This window comes from Phodopus roborovskii, unplaced genomic scaffold (genome assembly GCF_943737965.1).
Source record: "Phodopus roborovskii unplaced genomic scaffold, PHOROB, whole genome shotgun sequence".
Taxonomy (NCBI): domain Eukaryota; kingdom Metazoa; phylum Chordata; class Mammalia; order Rodentia; family Cricetidae; genus Phodopus; species Phodopus roborovskii.
Window position 1 is genome coordinate 6300816 of NW_026126447.1, and position 23409 is coordinate 6324224.

Consider the following 23409-nt stretch of genomic DNA (forward strand, 5'->3'; position numbering starts at 1 on the left):
TGGACTGACGTTATAGACTGACCATATGTCTTTGCAGATATAAACAAGTGATTTCTTCCTGAGATCTACTCTGAGAAGAATCAAGAGGGGAGCCCATATTAGTTACTTATCACAGAATTCCAACAGTAATTGGTAACAAGCAACTTAATGTGCATCAGCCAAAAATGCAGAAAGTATGGCATATATCAAAACATAGGGATACACCTAAGCTAGTGTTAAGTGAAAACAGAAGCCAAACATATACATTACTTAAAAATAAAAGTCTACAGCACAGAAGAAAGTTTATGTAGTTGTGACATGGTTTGAGTCGTGCTCAGATTACACACTTTTAATTCTTTTTGTTTCCTTAAAAACTTGGTTTGGTGACATCTATGTAATATTTTCAATAGGAAGAAAATAAATTGGTTCTTTTCTCTTTGAAAGTGGATCTCACCATCTAACTCTAGCTGGCCTGGAACAAGATATGTAGACCAGACTAGCCTCTAATTAAAACAGATCCATCTGTCTGTGCCTCCCAAGTGCTGTACCCCAAGTGGGTAAAAGGCATGTACCATCACATAGGCCAAAAGTAAACTTTTTAGTAAGGGTTTCCTTCCAATTGGACCAAGGCTCAAGATTAAAAATCCAAAAATAATGATACTTGTGTTGTCAAAGTCACAATTCTGAATGAAGTTAAAGCCCCAGATTCAGGAAATCCATCTATCTCTGCCTGTCACTAGTCAACTCTTAGTTATTCAGGTGGTCAACCCACAGTTAACCTAGGGTCTTAGGAGCTGTGCCCTTCCAGGCTCCCTATAGCCGGGCATCTGGCCCCATGTTCTAAGTGAAGTTCAGAACACAGGAACATAAAGTGAGAATGAACACCATCTGTTCTAATTTTTTGGAATCTTCTGGTTTTGTTTCTTTTGAAATTAAATTAAAAAAAAGGCAGAAGCCTGGACTATGAAACCAAATTGGTATTAATGTGGATGGTGGTGCTTAAATAAAATCAAAAAGCAAAGGCCAACAATGACTGCAAAATGTTCATCAACAAGGAGTTAAACCATGCCCATAAGTAAATGAAGCTTAGGGCTGCTAAGTGACTAGTCTATCATCAGACTGGCCATAATTAAATCTGGAATTCAAATGATTCCCAGCCTGTGTTCTTCTCTGGCACAGCACCACATGCCCTCACCAGTAAAGACTCTAATTAACACCAATAAACTGGCAAGAATAAAAACAAGAAGACTAAATTTGAAGAGGAAGCTAGAGATGGGCATCAGTTATTGGATTGTTAAACATAGTTATTGTTCACACTTAACAAGTGGTGGAAGTTCTGTAGGATTATTGCATGAATAATGATGGCAAAGCCTCCTTAAATATCCAACCTCAAAGAACTCAAATGCACACATTCAACTTATTTCTTAAAAACACTTTCCATGTTAAATTGCCCTTAAATGGCCCCTTGAAAAACTTCCCTAGAGGGCTCTTTACCTTTTCCTCAATGATGCCCAAGTGGCAAATATTTGGTCCAATTATATGGCCAGAAACTAAAGGCCAAATGTAAAATTAGGCAAATTATTCTTGCTCACTACAAAAGAATTCAAATGCTCTGGACCAGTTTTAACTATGTGGTCTTGAGAGATGTTTCCTTGGAAGATAGAATAAAGAGATGCTGAAACATATATGTGAGTTGACAATTATTTCAATATGAAAATTAAAGTCTGGGTAGATCTTCACTATGCTACCATGGCAAGAATGTTAAAGAAAGAATTATAGAACAAGAAATATATAATGGCCCAGTACATCTATAGTTCCAGATACTCCAGGGTTCAAGACAGAAAGATCACTTGAGCCTAGGAGTTTGGGACCAGTCTGGATGTGGCAGTTTGAATAAAGATGATACCCATAGGCTCATAGATAATGGCACTACTAGGAGGTACAGCCTTGTTGAAATAGGTGTGGCCTTGCTGGAGGAAGTTTTTCACTGGGGGCAGGTGTTAGGTCTCAGATAGTCAACCCAGGCCCAATAAGGCCTTTTCTTCCTGCTGTCTGCCAATCTCAATATAGAACGCTTAGCCCCTTGCCTAGGACCATTTCTGCCTGCACGCCACCATGCTTTCTGACATGATAATAAGAGATTAAACCTCTGAACTTATAACCCAGCCCCAATTAAATATTTTCCTTTATAAGAGTTGCCAGGATCATGATGTCTCTTCACAGCAATACTTACCCTAAGACACTAGGTAACATATAGGAACCCCAATCTCTTTTTTAAAAAATAGAGAAAGAGGCTGGAGAGGTGTTTCCATTATTAGTAAAGTGCTTTCCCTGCAGGCACAAGGACCAGAGATCAATCCCAGCACCCACATAAAAGCCAGAAACAGCTTTGCCCATCTGTAAGCCCAGTAGTAAGACAGTAGAGGCAGAAGATCCCTAGGGTTTATGACCAGTCTAGCCAAAAGATAAGCTCCAAGTTCAACGAGAGAGCATGCTTCAAAAAAATAAGATGGAGAGAGACAGAGAGTGTTGATTTCTGTCCTCCATGAATAACCACATACATATGTGCACATACACATAAGATTTCCTTTAACTTTTTGAAGTGGTATGTGTTTGCGTATGTGTGCACGCTCGCACCTGCGCTCGCATATGTGTGTAACACTACCAACAGAGAACATATTTAGATGTGACTTTCCTGATAACTATTGTAGAATAATCTTTTTGTATTCACTCTGTTTGGTTTAATAAAAGCTAAATGGCCGATAGGCTGAATTTCCGTGCAGAGAAGACCCTGGGAAGAAGGAGGCAGAGACACCAAGGATGTAGAGCAAGCAGGATGGGCACAAAGGAGATGAGGTAACAAAGCTACAGGCAGAAAGTAAATTTAATAGAAATGGGTTAATTTAAGATATAAGAGCTAGTTAGAAACAAGCCTAAGCTATCAGTCGAGCTTTCATAATAAGCCAGTGTCAATAATGGGAAGCCAACGGTCCCAACGAAAAAAGTCCAACTACAGGTAATTTCTATTAACATTCTTTCTACAACTTTAAGTATCCCTCAGTAAGTGTTTTTACTTTTACACCTGGAGGAGAATGCCACTTCCTATCCAGAAATAACTTTGAATGGGCATGAGGAGCACCAGCCAACCCACACTGTAACCTGTACACAGTCACACCTGTGATCTGAAGTTGAGTCTGTGCATCTGTACCTTGGCAGACACTCTAAGAATTTAAATATCACAAGAATTTAAATATCACCTGCTGCTGCTTCACTGTCAAGTCTGATGTCAAATCAACCCTGACCTTTGTCTTTTTCCTAAGATGAATTTTGTTTTTAATTATGTGTATTGTGTATGTCTGGGAGGGGTCACATGGGTCAAGTTATCCACAGAGACCAGAAGAGGGTTTCAAATCTCCTGAGAGCTGGAGTTACAGAGAGTTGTAAGCTGTCCTATCTGGGTGCTGAGAACAGAACCCACGTCCTCTGGAAGAGCTGCAGATATTCATAACCACTGAGCTATCTCTCCAGCTCCCACAATGGCTTTTCAACTCAGGCTAAAATTAGTTGAAATCACACCAAAACCCAATATGTCCTTTTTCATGAAATAAACACACTTAAAAGTTTGTACAACATTGAAACTACATACACCTCAACTGAAGCACTGGTATAAACATGCAGCACAATCGGAGTTAGGCAACAAAAACACTTTGGAAACAAACTGCCATGCTAGTCCTGCCTCCACATACTCTTAAAAGGTCGAAAGCATACCTATTTGGATGAAGCATCAAGGACCTATCAAGCTGATGTACAACACACCTGATCCCTCTAGACTGCAGACAAGGACCCAGCCCATGCTGCTACTGCAATACTTCACTCCATTTGTATTGCATTTTGACCAGGAAAAAGGACCTTAAATTAATAAATGTATGTAGTATGTCTGAGTGAAGGTCCAGTTTACAAGGTTTCTTTCTTTCCTGCAAGCCCCAATAAAACAAAGAAAAGTAAACTATACTAGGGCTCATAAGGACTCTGGCTATCAACTGATAGCATTTCATTCATTCTTTCTTTCTTTCTTTCTTTTTATTTTTTTCTTTAAGCAACAGAAAATATTGATGATGGTTTTCCAAAGAATTTGGCCTTTAAAGCTTACTATTTTCTAAGCAAGGAGGAAATGGTGTAAAATGTAAGTACAGCTCAATTTCATCATCTACTGTCAAAACAGTAGAAGAAGCAAGTCTGAGACCCCAAAATCAGGGATCTGTCTATGCTGCTAGCACCCATGATTTAAACTAAATTACAACAATTATTCTCATTGTGAGCCAAAGCTCTGCAACAGATAAGGCAGGAGGTATGAATGTTGGAAAGTTCTAAATCAGCTTGAACTTCCACCCTACCACAAGAAACACCCATGCTGCATGGGTGAGAGGAGAGCATAAGCAAGTATGGACTTCACCTGATAATGGAACCTCATTGATTCCACATCAAGCAATAGGCTTATATAAATTGTTCTGAAATAATTAAAAACATAAAACCAAAATTTGAAAAAGAGAGGGGCTGTCATGAATATGGGTGGGAGGCATCCTTGAAACTCAATATTGTAGGCACAAAGACATCAAAGGCATCTAAGTCTATACTACAAATTCAGAAAGGAGCAGGAAGGAGGAGGAAGCCAGAAGAAGAAGCAAAGGACACCAAGCTATGGAGTGCCAGGAACCCTGGGGTCAAATTCTGGCTCTGTCACCTGTCACTCACCAGAGTGGTAACCATAAGCAGGTCTCATTTCTAACCCTGGAGTTCCTTACCAATGAAACAAAAACATAAACAGTGTCTACTTCAACTGTTACACAGATAAAGGAGAAAATCTATGGACAGCATGTACCAGGGCTAGGTACAAAGTACATATTCAACAAATGGCTGCTATTAGTTATAACTGCTAAATTTAAATCCTGAATCTACCATCTGTTAGCTGTGTGACAATAAACTGCACACCCTTAATAAGCCTCAAAACTCGCACAAATACAAGGGTTTGATAATCATTTTCTTTTTTGTTGTTATTATTTTGTTTTTTTATATTTATTTTTCTTATTTTACATATCGAGCCCAGTTCCCTCTCACTCCCTCTCTCCCACCCTCCCATGCCCACTGACCACCTTCCCACCCCACCCCTACTGCACAGGAAGGGTTATGCCTTCCAGGAGGGGTCAACAAAATCTGTCAAGTCATTTGGAGAAGGGACTAGGCCCTCTCTCCTGCCTTTAGGTTAAGGGAGTAACCATCCATGGGGAATGTGCTCTCAAAGTTCTTTTGTGCACCAGGGATACATCCTGGTTCCACTGTTAGAGGTCCCTTAGACTGCCCAGGCCTTCTAACTAAGACCCATGTTCAGGGGGTCTGAGTAGGTTCAATGCTGGATTCCCAGTTATCAGTCTGGGGTCCCATTAGCTCCTCCAAATCAAAACAACTCTAAGATACCATCTTAATCCTGCTGGAATGGTTAAAATTAGAAACACCAATGACAACTTATACTAGAAAGGATGTAGGGAAAGAAGAACACTCCTCCACTTCTGATGGGAGTGCAAACTTGTACAGCCATTTTGGAGATTAGTATGGCAGTTCCTCAGGAAAATGGGAAAACAGGACCCAGCAATCCCCCTCTTACACATATACCCAAATGATCCACATCCATGCAACAAAGACATCTATTCAACTATATTTGTAATAGCAAGAACCTGGAAGTAACTTAGATGCCCCTCAACTGAAGAACAGATAAAGAAGATGTGGCACTTTTACACAATGGTATACTACTCTGTGGAAAAAAAAAAAAAAAAAAAAAAAAAAATGAAATCTTGAAATTTGCAGGCAAATGGATAGAACTTGAAGAAGCCATCCTGAATGAAGTAACCCAGTCATAAAAAGAGGAACATGGTATGTACTCACTCATATATGGATTTTAGACATAGAGCAAAGGATCACCAGCCTATAATTCACACCACCAGAGAAACTAGGATACAAGGAGGAATCTAACAGATTGATAACCATTTTCATCAAGAACTCTGAAAATTAAATGAGGTATGCTGTCTAAAGGTAAGGTCAGCATTTCTAACTATGACAGTGTGATGGTATACGTCATTCTGTAAATATGTTTCTCGTATTGGTTAATGAATAAAGCACTGTTGGCCAATAGGAACGCAAGATAGGTGGGACTAGGAGACAAGGAGGAGAGAGGAAGAGTAAGGAGGAGATTCAACAAGGAGGATGGAGAGAGTAGAATGCCAGGCTCTCTCTCTGGTAAGATGAGACCACATGGAAATATTTAGGTTAATAGAAATTATTTAATATTTAAGACAGAGTTAGCCAATAAGAAATGCTAGTAGCAGGCCAACAGAATTATCTCAAATACAGCGTCTCCGTGTGTTATTTGGGGCTGGCGCGGCTGTGGGACGAGACCAGCAGGGAAAACCTACTCATAACAAGAGTGGGTATCATCATCATCACCAGCACCACACCACATTGAGTGGACAGAGAAGCTCCAAAAACTGGTAAAGGATGAACCAACCATTAATTAGACTAAACTAATCCTACCACCACAGATGGTACCCCTTATTAAAATCTCCTAGTTTCTCTTCAGTTGCAAAGTCCAGGCCTCTCTTAGAATGAGAACCTGGAACAGCCACTTATACTAATGAAAACTCTTACCTGGAATTTTGTGGCCTGTGTTTTTAAGGGAGCCTCTCTGGCTTTGGTGAAGGCAGCAGTGAGCTCTTTGATTTCAGAGTTAAGTTCTTCAACCTAGGAAAACAACAAATGGCAACCACACACATAGCTGGCATCTCCTTCCTTCACAGCCCACATACTTTCCCCTGAACTATAGTACTTAATACAAGCTCTCAGTGGGATTTCTGGTTTTGCCATTTGTTAACTGGGCAGCTTACCCTCTCTGAAACTCAATCCCCACACCTTTTGCCATGGTCTACATAAATTCAGAGTATGTCTTCCAAGTGTCAATGTATCAGAAACTTGCTCCTCCATTTGGCAATGTTAGGATGTGAGCCTCTAAGAAGTGTATGCTAGTGAGAGGTCCTTGGGTACTTGGAACATGCTCCACATGGCTCCTCCCTGCCACTTGCTGTCAGCTAGTTGCTGACTCAACCTCCTGACCCTAGGTTAGTTTTGTTTAATCAAACAAATGTAACACACCTTTGCATCATTAAACAAATATTCGACAGCATAAACAAATGTAACACATCTTAAATTAATATTTCACAACACTTGGTGCTGAGGCAAGAAGCTCACCATTGCTTGTCTCACGTCTGATTACATGTTGAAATTATTATGTTCAGACAATATTAAAATTAACTTACATCTTTGCACCTCTTTCAATGTGGCTTTCTAGAAACCTTAAAAGTAAATGTTTTATTCATATTTAGTTACTGACAAGTCCAACTGACTAGAGGAACCACTTTCTGTATTATCCTAGCACTTAAAACTTTCTGTCTAAAGCTAAAACTTCAGGAGAGGACAGGCAAGCCACAGAAACTAATAAAGAAAAATCCCACTTCACTCCTCAGACATACCTCTTTTTCCTTTGATTTTAATGCCATGGTTAGGCCCTGAATGGCTTTATCCCTCTTTAAGCTATTTTTCTTCTCTGTAGCAATTTCTCTTTCCTTCTCTCTCAGGTCCTCCTGAAGAGCCTAAATTAGATTAGAAAAAGATTCACGAAGTTGATGTGTTCCAACCAAAATGCACTGTAAATATATCTTTAAGAGCACACTCAAATGCAGTTATTCTATCTTATTCCTGTCAACCTGTGATTAATGTTTCCTAGTCGAGCCGAACGACGTGGCATCAGCTCCCAGTTACTGTGTTACTGCTCACAGCAACAGGGCTGGGTGAAGGGAAAGGGATCTGATCGCCTGAGAAGTTGACAGCTATTCCTATGGGAAGGACTCCAGTGCCTCCTAAAATCTGAATACAGTCACATCCCAGTCTTCGAAATTGCACTAGGTTATTTGGAGGGAATAACAGATCATTAATTTCATTCCTTAATGCTACAAAATCTAGCAGAGAGTTTGGTTTGATGGGGACTGAGCCTTACATTTATAGTCTGAGTTCACATCTTAAGATAATCACTGCTGCCTCCCTTCTGGGCTGTTGTGAGGATCAGATGAGATAATAGATGTGAAAGTACTTTCTAAGCTGGCAGGCACTGTACAAATTCCAGCTGTTGTGACTAAGGGCCCTTGGAGCCCAGGTGACTGAATCAAATAGGCAAATTCCCCCCTCCCAGCTATATGATCATGAGCAAGTGACTTCACCTCTCTGAGCCTCAGCAACCACATATACAACATGGGAATGTCTACATCGGAGTTATGGCAAGGACTGAGGAACTCCCTTTACTGTGTTTTATTTGTAACTAGCACTCAGCAGCCTTAGATAAACAGCACCTGCTGTCACAAAGAATTATCTGTTGCACTCAGAATAAAATGATGAGCAAGAAGATAAGTCTTCCATACAGTCTTAAAATGAATCAACATACCTGGATCTTCTCTTCAAAGTGACTTCTCTTCTTCTGCCACTCCCTTTGTGCAGCCTAGGAAAGACATTTGTATGTGAGCAGAAAGAGGAGGACCATGCAAAGGCTTTCCCACAGCCATCTGAACGAGCACCTCATTTCCTTACTCCAGCCACTGCTGCAGACCTCATTAACACAAGTATGCCCTTCTTTATAGCCTGACTTGGTTTGAGTGAGGACAAGTGTGAAGATAGCAGCTCAGTTTGATTATCAGTCCCACAGAGTAAGCAGGTGCTTCGGGAGAAAAAGGGCCTAACAGAGAACAAAGCCTAGGAGGGGCAGTGGCAAACAACCCCATGAAAACAAACTGATAAGGCTAAAGAATCTGCTACTGTCACAAGGACAGGGAGCATGCTTCATAAAGAAACTGTGAACTTTCTTGAGCTTCCAGAACATACCCTGATGTGAACAGACCACTTAGCACACATTCTTCACCTAAGGAGAATGGAAGGTCAACATAGTCTGCCCTGGAGGTCACAAGATTGAAGCAGAGTCCAGGAGATTTGAGCCCAACTATTGACAACCCACTTCTTAAAGCCTAGAAAAATACAACTATTCTGAGGCTGCTCCTAAACTCAGCCAGGGGATCACAACCTCTACTTGGCCAAAAGGTTGGGAGGCCAGAACAAGGTAGTATGCTGAACACTGCCAGACCCAGAACCAGTTAGTCCCCTTTCCCCACAGCCTCTGGTGTTTCACACCAAATATGGCCTACAAGCCTGCCTCTAACAACAAAGGAAAAATGGACATGAACAATGTACCACAATTTTACACTAAGAAAACCCTAAGGATGAAAAGGAAGCCCCAAGGTGACAGCAAATTAACACATAGTAAAATACAGATGCAGAAGTATGAGACTCATGAACAAAGGCAGGCCCTAACAAAGGCTGCTCCTGCAGATTGCTCAGCTGACAGAGAACTGGGATGTGGAAGTTACTGTGCAAACCATGCAGACTAAAGCGCGCCCCACTTCACATGGAACAGTCTGATATGCTCCCCCTCCTGCTGTGCCCTGTCGCCTCACCTCAGCGTCTCTCTCCTTTTCTTCCATCGGAGTGGCAGAAAGTCCTCGGAGTTCTCCAGATGACACATTCTCGTCAGGAGATGCCATCTGAGATTTCTCCTCTTTAAGGCACTGAATTAAAGCTTCTTTGCTCTTCAAAGACAGCTTCAACTCCTCAATCAGTCTAAAAGAGAACAAAATTTAAATATTAATTCTGAGCTGCTCTCTTAGCTCAGTGGAGCAGGAGGAGGTAGGAAGCGGGGCCAGACATCTTCAAAGTAGCTGTGTCCAATGAATACGCGTAAACAGAATCACACTCTGCAGGTCAGAGAGCAAGGGCCAGAATTTATGTGACATTAATGAGTCCTCTTGTCTCTAGCCTGCCCAGGGATTTAGCTCTAAGCTACACCGGGTCTGGTCAAGCCATGCACCTGCTCAGAGACCTTCAGCAGCCCTCACCAATAGCAACAGATTGCTAAGTTTTGAGTAAGAAATCCCTTCTCCAAAAGAAATCTGTTCATGAAGCCTAAGCAAATAACCAATCGAAAGCTGTCTGGGTGGGTGTGGATTTAAAAGCAGGGCTATCTTTCCACAGCTTGCAGACAATGCTTAAAACACACCACGTCTCAAGCTAACAGCGAGACTTCGGGATAAGGTATCCTGGCACCTTGCTCTTAAGTTGTAACAACCCCAGCTTAATCTTGATCCTGATCAGTCCTCAGCAGCTCACAGGGAGCTCACTCCAAAGCTATTCTGTGCCCCTCTATGCCTTTGCATGTGCTGTCAATACCTTATGTCCAAACCCCTTCCTATCCTGCCTGATAAACACCAAAGTTCCTTCATCTATACCTTCCATCTCTTGAATCTGAGAGAAGCTTTGCCACTTACAATCATAACTCCTTCTAGATGTGAACATTTCCCTCTTCAGAACCAAAGTCAACTGTTCTGTGACCAAGCTAAGTCATTCTACTTGGAGCTTGATGTCCAAATGTTTTCCTCAATTGTGTTTCCACCTTATTTTGGCGTAGCTGGGCTGACTGACCAGCAACCAACAGGGATCCATTTGTCTCTCTGCCTTGCCACACTGCGATGCATATTATCACACCCAGCTTTTACATGAATGCTGGAAATCAGAACTCAGGTCCTCATACTCGAATAGCAAGCATTTTATCCACTAAGCCATGTCTCCAAACCAGCCCCATACATACTACCTTTTAAATATTAAACAATTATTTCATTGGAGGACTTTCCAAAGAGCCTTTTGTAGCTAAGCCTAGAAAGCAACCTAGTTTTATACAAGGAGAGGCCTAGAGGTCTGGCAGAGCTACCCTCATGAAGCACCTGGCTTCCTTGTCAAAGTCGAGGAGGGAGACATGGGCAGCAGAAACACCTAGCAGTATGCACTGGCATCAGAGCACAAATGAGACCTACATGATAGCACAGAAACCCGGAGGGAGGAGCAATGCTGCCCTCTAGGGGTTCAGCTCTGATATAATCAATAAGCAAATGGAGTGCTAAAACTCACCAAATGTAGATTTAAAATAAAAGGTGGGGGCCAAAACCAGGACACCTGCAGGTCACAGAAGGGTCAGCCCATCATATGGAGCAGCAGTCTTTAGCCAATAAGACACCCGCAAGTGTTACATCTTTGGGCTCAAGCAGAGAGAATTCACTTTTCTGTGGAATTCAATGTTTCCAATGCAGCAACTCACACTTTTAAAAATACTATTTAGTTTGAAGAAAACCTATGTATTGGCTATTATGACCAACCTGTAGAGGTCCCCAACATGATCACCTTCAGATGCAGAATAGCTCAAAACCCAGAATGAAGGTGGTGGGAGCCCAGGAAGACCCTGGGAGTACCCATGCAAGAAAGGGCCAGACTGGATTAAGCTCATTGTTAATTTTAAAAACAGTATTGGCCAACTGCAGGGCAAGGAGAGATGGGTGAGTTAGCCTGCCACAGAGAGAATAAGGGGAGGAGGAAGGGTGGAGTCAGAGAAGCCAGTCAGCTGACAAGCAAGCAGAAGATGTTAAAAAAAAAAAAAAAAAAAAAAAAAAAAAAAAAATGAGGTAACAAGCCATGAGCCATGTGGCAAAGCATAAATAGAAATATGGGTTAAGTGTAAGAGTTAGCTAGTAATAAGCCAGAGGTACCAGCCGGACATTTATACTTCATATTCAGCCTCTAAGTTGGTTATTTGGGACTGAGCATTCAGGGTAGGAAACATCCATTTACACCCCAAGATTTAATAGCTTGCCATGCCTAACAGCAGATTCCTCTGTGTGGCTGATCCAGATCCATGCCACCCGGATATAACTGATGACCCCTGCTGCTGTGCTGGGCTAACCCGACCTTGACTTAAATATGGGCTCAATGAAATTTAATCCCTAGAAATTTACCAAATGTTCATATCCTTAGGGAAAAATTGGGATGACAACTGGTTGCTGATCTCTGGGAGTTTAACTGGGATATCTTTATCTCTCAATCTCTCAAACTAACACATTTGCATACCTGACAAGCCAAGCTTCTATACCTGTCTAGCCAGAAAAGCCTGTGCAAATGCCAGGAAAATACAGCCTTCAAGACTCCAACCTGACCATCCATATTCATGGAGAGAAGTCACCACCTGGACCAGTCTACACAATCTCCCAAATGTTCTCTCCTCAAACAAGCAAGAATCCAAACTTAAGCAGCACACCCTGATGGTCTACATGTGCAGGCTTTGTACACAAAGTATACATACTCTGTTACTTTGCAGATGCCCATGCTCATCATAGGCAACTTCGAGGATTCCCCCTAGAAGACTCTCATGCCCAAGCACAGAGCCCTAAATTCATCTCTATCAAAATGTTTATTGTGTCCATTCTACATAAGCAGAACCACATTTGTCTCTGTGGTTCCAAGTGCATAACCAAGTCATTTCTTTAGGCATGAATCTTCATTTCTTCCAATTCCAGCCTTAATCTAGAAAGCCACTTCCCCTCCCACACACCTCCCCTCCCCCCCCCACCCCTCCTCATCCACACTCCCCTCATAGATACTCACAGATCCCACAACTCCTGTCCTAACTGGAAGCATCACCCTCCCATTCCTATCTCAAAACAGCTCCTTGTTGCTCATCTTCCTCCAATCTGAGTAAATTGGACCACCACCCTTCAGCCACTCGTTCTTGAAACCCAAAGAGGGGATATCACTTCAGTATTTTCCCTTTGCTACCAAAGCCCTTTAAGCCCACTGTGTCCACTTCACTTTCTATCACCACCTATTTACCCCCATCGCATTCCAGACTTTCAGTCTTGGTTGTTATCATCTATCTGAATGTCTACATCAGCATGAGAGCCCAGTGACCATCTCCAAGGCAAACAAAGAACTCCAATAAATTTAAATCTAATCATGTAGTTTCCCCAAGTTATTCCCCCTGAACTCTTCAATGGACTCTTTCATGCCCTTCAGGTAAGTCCCAATTCTTCCACTAGGCCCAGTGACCTGTCCAGCATATCCACACTGTAGATACTACCTCCCTATTAATCAATTAGTAGTCACAACTGTCAGATGCTGTTTCATGATGCTTATAATTAAGTAATCCTCACACAGCATCATGCCTGCCTATGTCATTTATCCTACTTCATGTCATCACATATCACTTCACACATGAGCCCAGGTCATTTTTTTTTTTTTTTTTTTTTTTTACAAAAAAGACAATGTCCACATACTTTTACTGCAGACTACTGCCTACTGCCACAACTCTGTTTCTCTAATCTCTTACTCTAATTTATCAATTAAACTTTAACACGGACATGTGAGTACTGGCAGGTGGAGGTACATAGTAAGTGAAAGGCTGGATACAGTCAGGTTTCAGACATCCATAAGCACCTCCATTAAGGGAACACCTACTTAACATGAAGAAGCTTGTCTGGGACCCTTTACACTGAATTTGTAAGTATTAATGGTAATACAGTGTTGACCCCATCTGGTCCTAATCCTTCTGCTCCCGCCTTCCACCCGTTCCAGCTAGCCAACTGGTAAGTGTTGGTTCTGACAATGGAAGTCTCCCTTACTACTTTAGTCACTGCTACGTGGAACAGAAAATAAACAAGAAATATCTGGTGAATAAATCATCCAGTAGAACCAATGAAGTAACTGCTAAATATGTCAGGACCTCCCACAAGAGTCTGTCCCATAATTTCTTACAAACCCTTTCAGAATGTGTCCTTTCTTCCCAGTCCCAGGTACCAGAATTCTCTTTTTTATTCCCTATGGCCTCTCAGTCTAATCTATTCCTTGGGATCCTTTCCCCCAATTTAGCTTCTAAGGTCTATAGTTCTCTAAGAAAGACAAGCCTATATGCCTTTGAAGGACTTCACTGTCAATCAACAGGGAGAAAGATCATGGGATACAACAATGACTTATGTAGAATTTCTTAATGTGGTAGCTCTTAACTGTTCATGGATGGTACCTGGGGAGAAGAAGCCAGCAAAAGGAACCCCTCCTCTTCTTGGCAACAAAGTCAAGAAATGCACTGAATTGCAAAGAGATTTATGAGACTGATAACTCATTTACTTTACCAAGGTCCAAGTCATAACACTTCAATTTCACAGATCAAAACTAAAGAGTGTCAGTTTCTGACCTCCATGCACACATGTGCAAGCTCACTCACTCACTTACACACTCATACTCCAAAATTAAAATTTAAAAACACCTCTAAACAGCCAAAAGAAAACTGAAAAAAAAAAAAAAAAAAAAAAAAAAAAAGAACCTAAGAGGTTATAGTATACACAACAAATACAGTCCTCTGAATACCTGAAGTGAGAGGGTACTGGGGTACTGACATATGACCATAACCACAGGCTTCCTCAGCACTGATTCAGTCCTCTCTCACAGAGAATTCCTGAAGGTTTGCTCAGCTGATTTCCCAAACCCAAAATGAAAACAAAGTGGCAGACCTAAATATTAAAAGATGGCAATGGCATTGAGTCAGAAGTAAAGGCAAAAGGCACTTGGCCACAAGAACCTAAACAGCTAGGCTCCCATAAACTCTGCACTTTGAGAGGAAGTGGTAGGGAACATCAGGAGTTCAAGGCCAGCCTCTGACACACAGTGAATTTGTCCCAACCTGGGCTATTAACTAAATAATGTTCTGGGGCACACTATTCCACAGGGTACCAAGTGATCGGGAAAGGAAACCACAGGCAGAATCATCTGGAGGAGACCGTTCACTCTGGAACTATCTCATTCAATTCCAAATAGGTGGGGATCAACAGCCACCCATGTTAGCAGTGTGTCTCTACTATTTTAACTCTACCTCCCACTTAGAGACCAACAAATAAGAGAATCAAATTGTCAGGAGTAAATTTCAACTTCTTAACATGTTTTTGTCTAAAGTTTGGCTGCAATTCACAGTGGTCACTAAAGTTGGCCTAATAGCCCCACTGCCCATCCATTTCTCTGAACCAACAGCACACATTTTATTCACTATGCATTGAAGAACTCTGTATTTGAATGTTCTTCTTTGCCTATAACACTGCTTAATTTGGGCCTCTAGCCAGCATTAAAAAACATGATGGAAAATGGATTACACAAAATTCACTAGTAGTTATTGTGGGGACATCACTGCTCCCTGTGGAAAGAACCACATGAGAAATTTCCCTCTGATAGAGTCAAACAAAAGTGGACTTCTCACGAATCCATGGCTTGTTTTGGCTCATGGGTAATGTGAATCTCATGTTCACAGGATTGGTTTTCCCTTTGACTACCAGGAAGCAACAAAGCTAAACACTAGACTCAGAATCAAAATGTCCCTCTACAGCATGAACTGTCTTTCGCCCACTACTATCTCATTCCTTTTTTCGGCCCTACTCCCATCCCCACTTTTCTATCTTGCTGTGCTGGAATACACTCCAGTAACCCATTCCATTCGAGGGAGGAACAATAGAAGTGAGGGAAGGGAAAGACCCTCTCCCACACCAGACGATGAGATGTTACAGTTTCCCGGGGGTAGGGCCATACCTGTCCTTCTCTTCCAGAGCCAGAGTCATCTCCAGGTCCCCCTCCTGCATCATCTTCATCGCTGAGAGTTTGCTTTCCAAGCTGAGGCGAAGAGCCTTCTCTGTTTCTGTCCCTGCATAGGCCTTCTCCAGTTCTGCTTGGGCGGCTTTCACATCCTACGGTTAAATTAAATGCATTTGATGCAATTTTTCAATACAATTGGGAACATTTTGAAAGGAAATTGGATTAAAATATAAATATTTATGACTTTTTCTCCGGCACATTTCCCCTCCCTGAATGTACTATACATGGAAAGAATCAGTAATAAATACATTTGCCAACCATTTTTCCCTCTTGTATCGGAAGAGTAATGGGCACTTCCAATGGAAAAGAGTCAACTCTACAAGAACTGTACTTTTGGTTTTGAAAAATCAGATCAATATTTACAGCTTCAATGAGAACAAGGAGAAATTGCTTCTCAATGCTAAACATGCGTAAATCCCAGAGTCACCCTAATCTCCATGCAAATTCATCCCACAGCCCACCACCCATCGCTACTTCTTGTTAAGATAATGACTACACAATTCTAAAATGCATTTCTGTATCTCCAAGGTGATTTAGGTGGTGAAAAACTCTATGCTTTTCCAGAGTGCTCAGAGAAGCCACCATGGAAATTATCTCCTAAATCATTCAGGCCATGTCTCTGTTGGGGGAAAGGTCTATGGTGCTCACATAAGTGACCTATAGTAGGTGTACTCTCCACCCACATAGAATGCTGGCTCAGATCACAGTGAAAACATAAAGGTTAATGGGAACTAGGTTCAAAATGCAGTTCTCCTACTTACTTACTGTGTGACTTTGGATAGTCTTTTAGTCTCTGAGCCCCAAGTTCTTATTCTAGAAAACAGGATACCCACCACTCCATCAAAGTGCTGCTGTGAGACTGCCAATACCTATAATTCCAGAAGCTAAAAACTGGCTTCTCTTTCCCTGTCTTTTCCCTTCTTAATACCTCCACTAACAATATTTGTCTTGCAGGCTTGTCTGTCACTGCATATTTCTTAGACAGCAAACACAATGCCTGTTATTTGCTGAGTTACTACTAAATGTCAGGCTCTGCGCAAGCAGTCTTATATCATATTTGATCTTGACCTAACCCTAAAGTGTTGTGGACTGAGACAGTAGAATGTTGTAGCCTAACATGCAGCCAGATCACCTGACACTTACCACCTGTGTGACCTTGAGCAGCTGAGCTGGCCACTCTGTGTCTGCTGTTTCAATATGTTCAAAAATGGAGAAAGAAAGGGGAAAATGGATGTAATTAGCTCTTGAGTTTCTTAGACAGACAGCTAAGTACACATGTGAGGCTCAGCAGGGGGCCTCTCCCTATGATGTGTTCTCATAGTTTAGTGTATACTCTTGTTAAAGCAGTCAGTGCTACAAGCTGGTGCTTCTGTGCTCAATTCACACAGGCAAATGCTTCACCCAATGGGATAAATGCAGCAGACAACAGAGCAGAAGCACTGGGAAGTACCCATGGGACAAACAAGGTGTTACATGAAAAGGTGACAACTTTTTCAAAGTGTCTTAATTAAGGGTATGGTGCTTGTGGTAGTTTGAGTAAGAATGCCCTCTCCACAACACCCCAACACTGTAGGCTCATAGATTTGAATGCCAGATAACCAGGGAGAAGCACTATTAGGAGATGTGGCTTTGTTGGATTTGGTGTAGTGCCACTGGAGGAAATGTGTTACTGGGGATGAGCATTGAGATTTCAAATGCAAGCCAACCCCAATGTCTCTCTAGCTTCCTGCTGCCTGCCATTCCAGATGTAGAACTCTCAGCTACCTCTCCGGGACCATGTCTGCTTTTGTTCCTCCACGCTTCCAGCCATGAGGATAATGGACTAAACTTCTAAACTATAAGCCAGCTCCAACTAAATGTTTTCCTTTATAAGAATTTTTGTGGTCATGGTGTCTTTTACAACAATGAAAACACTTAAATAGTGATGTTTGCTGGTAATTACAGTGTTTGGGAAATTCGAACAGGAGAACTACACGTCTGAAGCCAGCCTCACTACCTAGCAGATCCTGTCTCAAAAACATAACCCACCATAATAATAATTTATTGATAGGTATTTATCATCCCAATCCAAATTCTGAAAGACCCAAAATATAAAACTTTTTGATTATCAACATGTCAAAGGTAGAATCTTTCACACCTGACCTCATGTGATGGGTTGTATTCAAAACACAGGCATGTTAAAATATTGCATAAAATTACCTTCTAACTACATATATAATGCATATGAGAAATCAATGAGTTCCATGTCTAGTCTTGGAGCCCTTCTCCAAGATATCTTATTAGTTATATATAAATGGTTAACAATAATGAGCCCAAATCTAAACCATTTCCTGTCCAAGGTCCGGTTCAGGAAAGAGCTACTCAAACTCTGGAACTTAATACTAGCTTAAAATAGAAGAACATTTTCTATTGTCCTATTCAGAGGTAGTATTCAGCCAGGAAGCATTTGACTCCCAACTGAAGTCACAGTAACTATATGACAAAATGAACAGTACAAGAAGTTGTCTGTGGTTCTCCTAGAGAAGTGTATCCACTCAGTTCTGGACAGAGGCTAGAGAGAGGACAAGAGCCAGCTAGGCAGGTAACAGTCATGCATCAGGGAGTCTAAGTCCAGACTTGCTAAGGGCTAGATGGTCATTGCTGCAGTGGGCCTCGGCAACCACCTAGGTTAGTCAGTACTTCTCTCTGTACCTCAGTGTCCTCACAGGAAGGAAGACGACAATGTAAGGGGCATAAGTTACATGTGTAAAGTGCCTACAATGAGGCTCAAACCCAAAAGATAATAAGAGGGTGGCTCCATTTCTGCTGAAATGTTTCTTTCAGGGAGAATGGAATGCCACACCACCACACCCTCCCCAGGACTGACCTTCTGTAAGTTGAGGATCCTTGGCATCTCCAGACTTACTTGTTCTAGAAGATGTATCCTTTTTGTCAGGAGGTCTTCTACCTGCTGCACCTTCTTTCTCGCATCTTCTTTCATGCGGTGGACTTCGGAACCACCCCCTTCAGCTAGGCTCTCCACTGCTTTGCTGAAGAGAGGCAAAGAGCAGTCAGTATATAGTTGAGTGCCTGTCTGATGGCAACTTCACCAGCCCCAAAAGGCAAGGGATATTTGCTAGTCCTTTCTTCCATTTGCCCGAGCTAAGTCTCCTTTAAAAACAAAAAAATAATAATAATACACATAATTCAGAAATGGGAGGGGGGACAGTTATCCCAAAGGATATTATTGACATTTTAACACACAGCTTTCCAGGCTCAGTCTACTCAAATAGAGCCATTTAGTGTATACTGGTGAACTAACTAGATCACTTTATACAGAGAACAACAACCTTTAGAATAGTCAATAAATATAAATCTGCATCATCATCTTAAAAGACTATATCACAATACTTTCTTAAATAAATTCTCTATATTTTAAGGACCTAAATTGTTTTTGATGTAATACATTTAACTGATAACACCACAATCTGAGAAGAGGTACCTGCACAAAACAACCGCTCACTAAACATCAGTGAATGGTTTAATGGTTTCTAGGTACACACTCCTAGAAAAGAAATCTCAGAGCCTAAGGGTAAGCATACTTTAAATCTCTGGATAGCAACTGCCAAATTTCCCATTAGTACTCTTACATCAGACATATAGGAAAGGTGGCCTAGGAACCAATAGGCAAAGAAGCAACAAGCAACAAACACATCTGTGAGGTTAGGGTTTGCAAGCCCCACCCTGCACTAGCCTGAAGGCAAGCATTTTAAGCACAGCAAGCATTTTAAGCACAGGCTAGGACTTAGGGTGTGAAGAGGGACATAGTTACAAGTATCCTATACCTGGTGTTGTGATATTAAATGCCCAGGGCATTCAGCTGTGGCACCTTAGAATGTTCTCTCTGCAGGACAATCAGGCAGGCATGACACTAAAACCAGACACAGGGCCATGACCAGTGATGCAGAAAGGAAGGCAGTGCTGGCTGCGGGGCTTGTGAGACTTCAGCTCTCACTGCATTGTAAATGACTGCAGTCTCCAGAAGGAAATCTGAGGAAACAGCTCCACCTAAAGCTGGCTTCTCAGAAAAACGGCAGCAGAAAACCAAACAAAACTTGCCACTTAGTAGTATATAAAATTCCCTAACCCAAAGCCGTATAACCAGATAGGTGTTCATGCACTGGGCCACGTGAAACATTCATCCAGAACAGTGCCACCCAGAGGGCTGTGCTGGCTGACCAAGTCTCCCACAGAGATCACCTACAAGTAAAGGCTTTATTTTATCTCGTTTTCCTTTCGGCGAGGCTTCAAAAAACCATCATTCTATCACATTAATGGAATTCAGTGTGAATACTGAAAGGAGGAACACTGGCTCAGGCTGGACAGATCTGCTTTTAAATTCTCGTTCTATCCCACGCCCAGTGTGGCTCTGGGTAAATTACCTAGCCCCAGTAAATTAGTTGTTGCACCTCAGCCTCCTCATGTGAAAAATGAGATGATTACCTATTGGAACTAATGGGCTACCACACTGGGTGCTCTGCAGCCCTGCCTCAGCACTCTGCATGCTCCCTCCACCCCCACATCTTGCTGTGAGACCTCTCCTGTGAGGCCAGGGCAGCACAAGCCCTGCTGTGCTGCTGAGAGGCCTCCTGCCACCCCTCTGCTGGATTCTGAGCTCAGAATAGATCAACCCCTGGCCAGAACTGCGGCCAACATGCTCACTTCCTGATCACTGCCCTAAGTGTCCTCAGCCCCCACTCACTCAGCTCATTTTTGGGATCAGTGCTGTCTCCAATTCAGTGACTCACAGCCATTTCTGTATCTTCTCAAGGGGCATTACAGATGACAAAAAGAATTTTGGCATCCTCTCTTTCCCAAGATGTAGACAGAGATTTTTATCTTTCTGTGTGTGTGTGTGTGTTTGTGTGTGTGTGTGTGTGTGTGTGTGTGTATGTTTGACATATGCACATAAGTGTATGGAGGACAAAGGGTGACACTGTCTTCTATTGCTGTCCACTTTATTATTATTTTTTAAACAGTGTCTATCACTTGATGTTCCTTAAACATCAAGCCCCACTCCTCCCCATGCCCTCCACCCCATCCCCAGCATTAGGATTACAAACACCTTAACCAGATTTGATAATGGGTGTTGGAAACCCTGTGCTTGCACAATAAACTCTTAACCCACTCAGTATCTCTCCAGCTCCTGTACAGATGTTTCTGGTCCCAAATTCCTTCTACCTAGGTGTTCATAGATGTGTTAGCCATGGGGCTCTGCAGAGTCCCCTGTATGGCCCCTTCCCTCTGCTGCATTCTGGTCTCCATCCCATAAGCCCAGATCTAATCTTACCATTTCACAGCCTGAATCACACACACTGTCAAGAGGGTGTACAATTTTTAGCAACTACTAGCATTATTCAGCTTGTTTGTGTTTTAGTTATACCAATAAAATATATTCACAATAATAAATGTTCCAACTTTTCATTCATCATCTTTGTATTTTACAGTTACTGTAGCAATAAAATTTATACTCAGCAGTATGGTGCAATTTTCCTCTGCTAATGGAATTATTATTTTTTGTTCGTGTTTTAAAGCTACAGAGATAAAATTTGCTCCCAACAATATGACTGCTTTTGTTTTTAATGTCCCCTCAGAACAATAGAAAACCAGCACACAAATATGTTTACTTTACATCAAGGCAGAATGGGCTCAGGAGCAACATGGAAACCAACTTAGTACAATTCTCTGGGTCTCAGCATTCTCTTCATTCAAATGGGAACACTGGCAGCCTCATACAATTGTCAAGCACTGCACATACAGGTTTGGACAAAGGAGAATCAGAACCAATATTAGTTCTCTCCCTCTACCATTGTTTTTCCCTTGTATGTAGAATCAGGCAGACTATCAGACCTAAGAGATATACACCAGCTTTCCACTCAATATGAAAGAACCATCCATAAACACTCCCATCATTACTATTTTTTAACCTTCAACACTTCCTCTACATTATTTCCATTGAAATTGGAGTTGTTCTTTTCCTGTAGCAAAGTCCATGTCCTACCCCTTCCCCAACCAAAACTCAACTCAGAAAAAAAGGGTTGCCAGCATTGCATTAACAGACTCCATCAATATCTACCACAGACAAACTGCTGGATTCTGGGAGTCAGCAGCAAAAGGAAAAGGCCCAGCAGCAGATATGAGGAGACACTAAAAAATCACTTAGAAATACTGTGCACACACTATGTCAACACATGACAGATTAAAAAGAAAAAAGTGAGACTTGACCCCCAACCCAAGTTCTAAGATCGTGGCCCTTCTCTTTACTAGGCCTCATTCCTTCTCCTATAAAATGAGGGTACTCCTTGAGATTTGCTGGAATAATGATATATGTGGGTGTGAAAGTATTTTAGACATGTAAAAGATCTACCCATGTGGGATGGACACCATATGATGGAGAAGTCTATGGAAGAGGCCACTATAGGCTAAAAGAAGCTACAAAGACCCCTGAGTCTTAAAGAACAAGGAGAGGATGGGAATGTCCTGGGCTGGGAGGGCTAAGGAGGGAAGGTATCTATAGAATCTAGAGAAGCAAGAGTAAGAACATCTATCTAGAACTTCTAGGATGTGCTGGGGAAAGAGGTGATAGAGAGGAGGCTGAAATTATTAAGTCAATGTCAGCATTCATCCATAAAGCTCATGACCTTAACCCTTTAACCCCAGAGAGCCTCTCCTTGTGTGGCATTTTGAATAAGACATGTCCCTCATAGGCTCATGTATTTAAATACTTGGTCCCCTGTTGGTGGCATTGTTTGGGAAAATTATAGAACCTTGCTGGAGGAAGAATGCCACTGGGGATGGGCTTTGAGGTTTTGCAGACTAACAATTTCTGTTTATTTTTTCTGCTTTTTATGGGGGCAAAAAAAAAAAAAAAAAAAAGTGATCAGCCAGCTTCCTGTTCCTGCCACACTTTCCTTGCCATGATGGATGCTATCCCTCTGGAACTATAAGCTAAAATAAACCTCTCTCCAAAACACTTTTGCCAAATTATTTTATCACATCAACATAACTGTGACTAATACACCCAACATCTCCCTTGTCACCATCACCAAGGCCTGTGTGTGAGCTGTGCTTCCTAAGGTTTTCCCATTAGCCTAGCATCCATGTCAGCTCTCACCTCACCTACCAATCTGGTTTCCTAAATGTTCTCCTGGCATCCTCACATTACCTCTTTCACCCAAAATTTAAAATGTCCTTTCCAAAAAGCAAACTCCACATAGTGTCCCTTATCTAACTTATCTTACTTACCTAACCGTGGAGCAAAGACCAGTATCTTTAAGTGCACTATTTTCCTCCTACTTTCTCAGACTTGCCACAGGCTCTTCCTTGACACTTCTCCATCTGCTTGCCTGTCTAATTCTACTGACCCCTCATACTTCATGTCACCTCTGCAGGCATACCTTCCCTCTATTTCGCTATGCTATGCATCTATTGTCATAGCTATCAACTCTCACAGTTCCTTTTTTCTTGTTTTGGTTCTTCTCTCAACCTGTAGTCATACATGTGTCAATATAAATCATCATTTTCAGAAGAATGCAAGTCTCATGTAGCTGTTTAGACTACCACTGTATTACCAGCAGCCTCACAGTACCACATAACTGACATTCAGTAAGTATTTTCTGAATAAGTTAACAAAACTGGTCAGATCACAAAGGGCCTTGAATACAAAGACTGGCAGAGAAGTATACAAACATGCATGCAAGCACCCAAAACACCCCATCCTGAGTGATAGCATTGAAGAAT

The 23409-nt window shown here is 41.8% G+C and overlaps 1 protein-coding gene across 3 annotated transcripts in view; it reads right to left on the reverse strand.

The window, feature by feature from the left end:
- The window catches only part of Cdk5rap2 (CDK5 regulatory subunit associated protein 2), a 179723-nt gene that overhangs the window by 121859 nt on the left and 34455 nt on the right, over window positions 1-23409 (reverse strand). For all 3 annotated transcript variants that reach the window (XM_051188037.1, XM_051188036.1, XM_051188035.1), the window contains exons 6-11: window positions 18536-18659; window positions 15568-15722; window positions 9579-9741; window positions 8519-8572; window positions 7554-7673; window positions 6676-6768 (exon numbers count right to left, since the gene is read on the reverse strand). In XM_051188037.1, the coding sequence (XP_051043994.1) occupies window positions 6676-6768; window positions 7554-7673; window positions 8519-8572; window positions 9579-9741; window positions 15568-15722; window positions 18536-18659 (709 nt within the window). The remainder of the gene's footprint in view (window positions 1-6675; window positions 6769-7553; window positions 7674-8518; window positions 8573-9578; window positions 9742-15567; window positions 15723-18535; window positions 18660-23409) is intronic.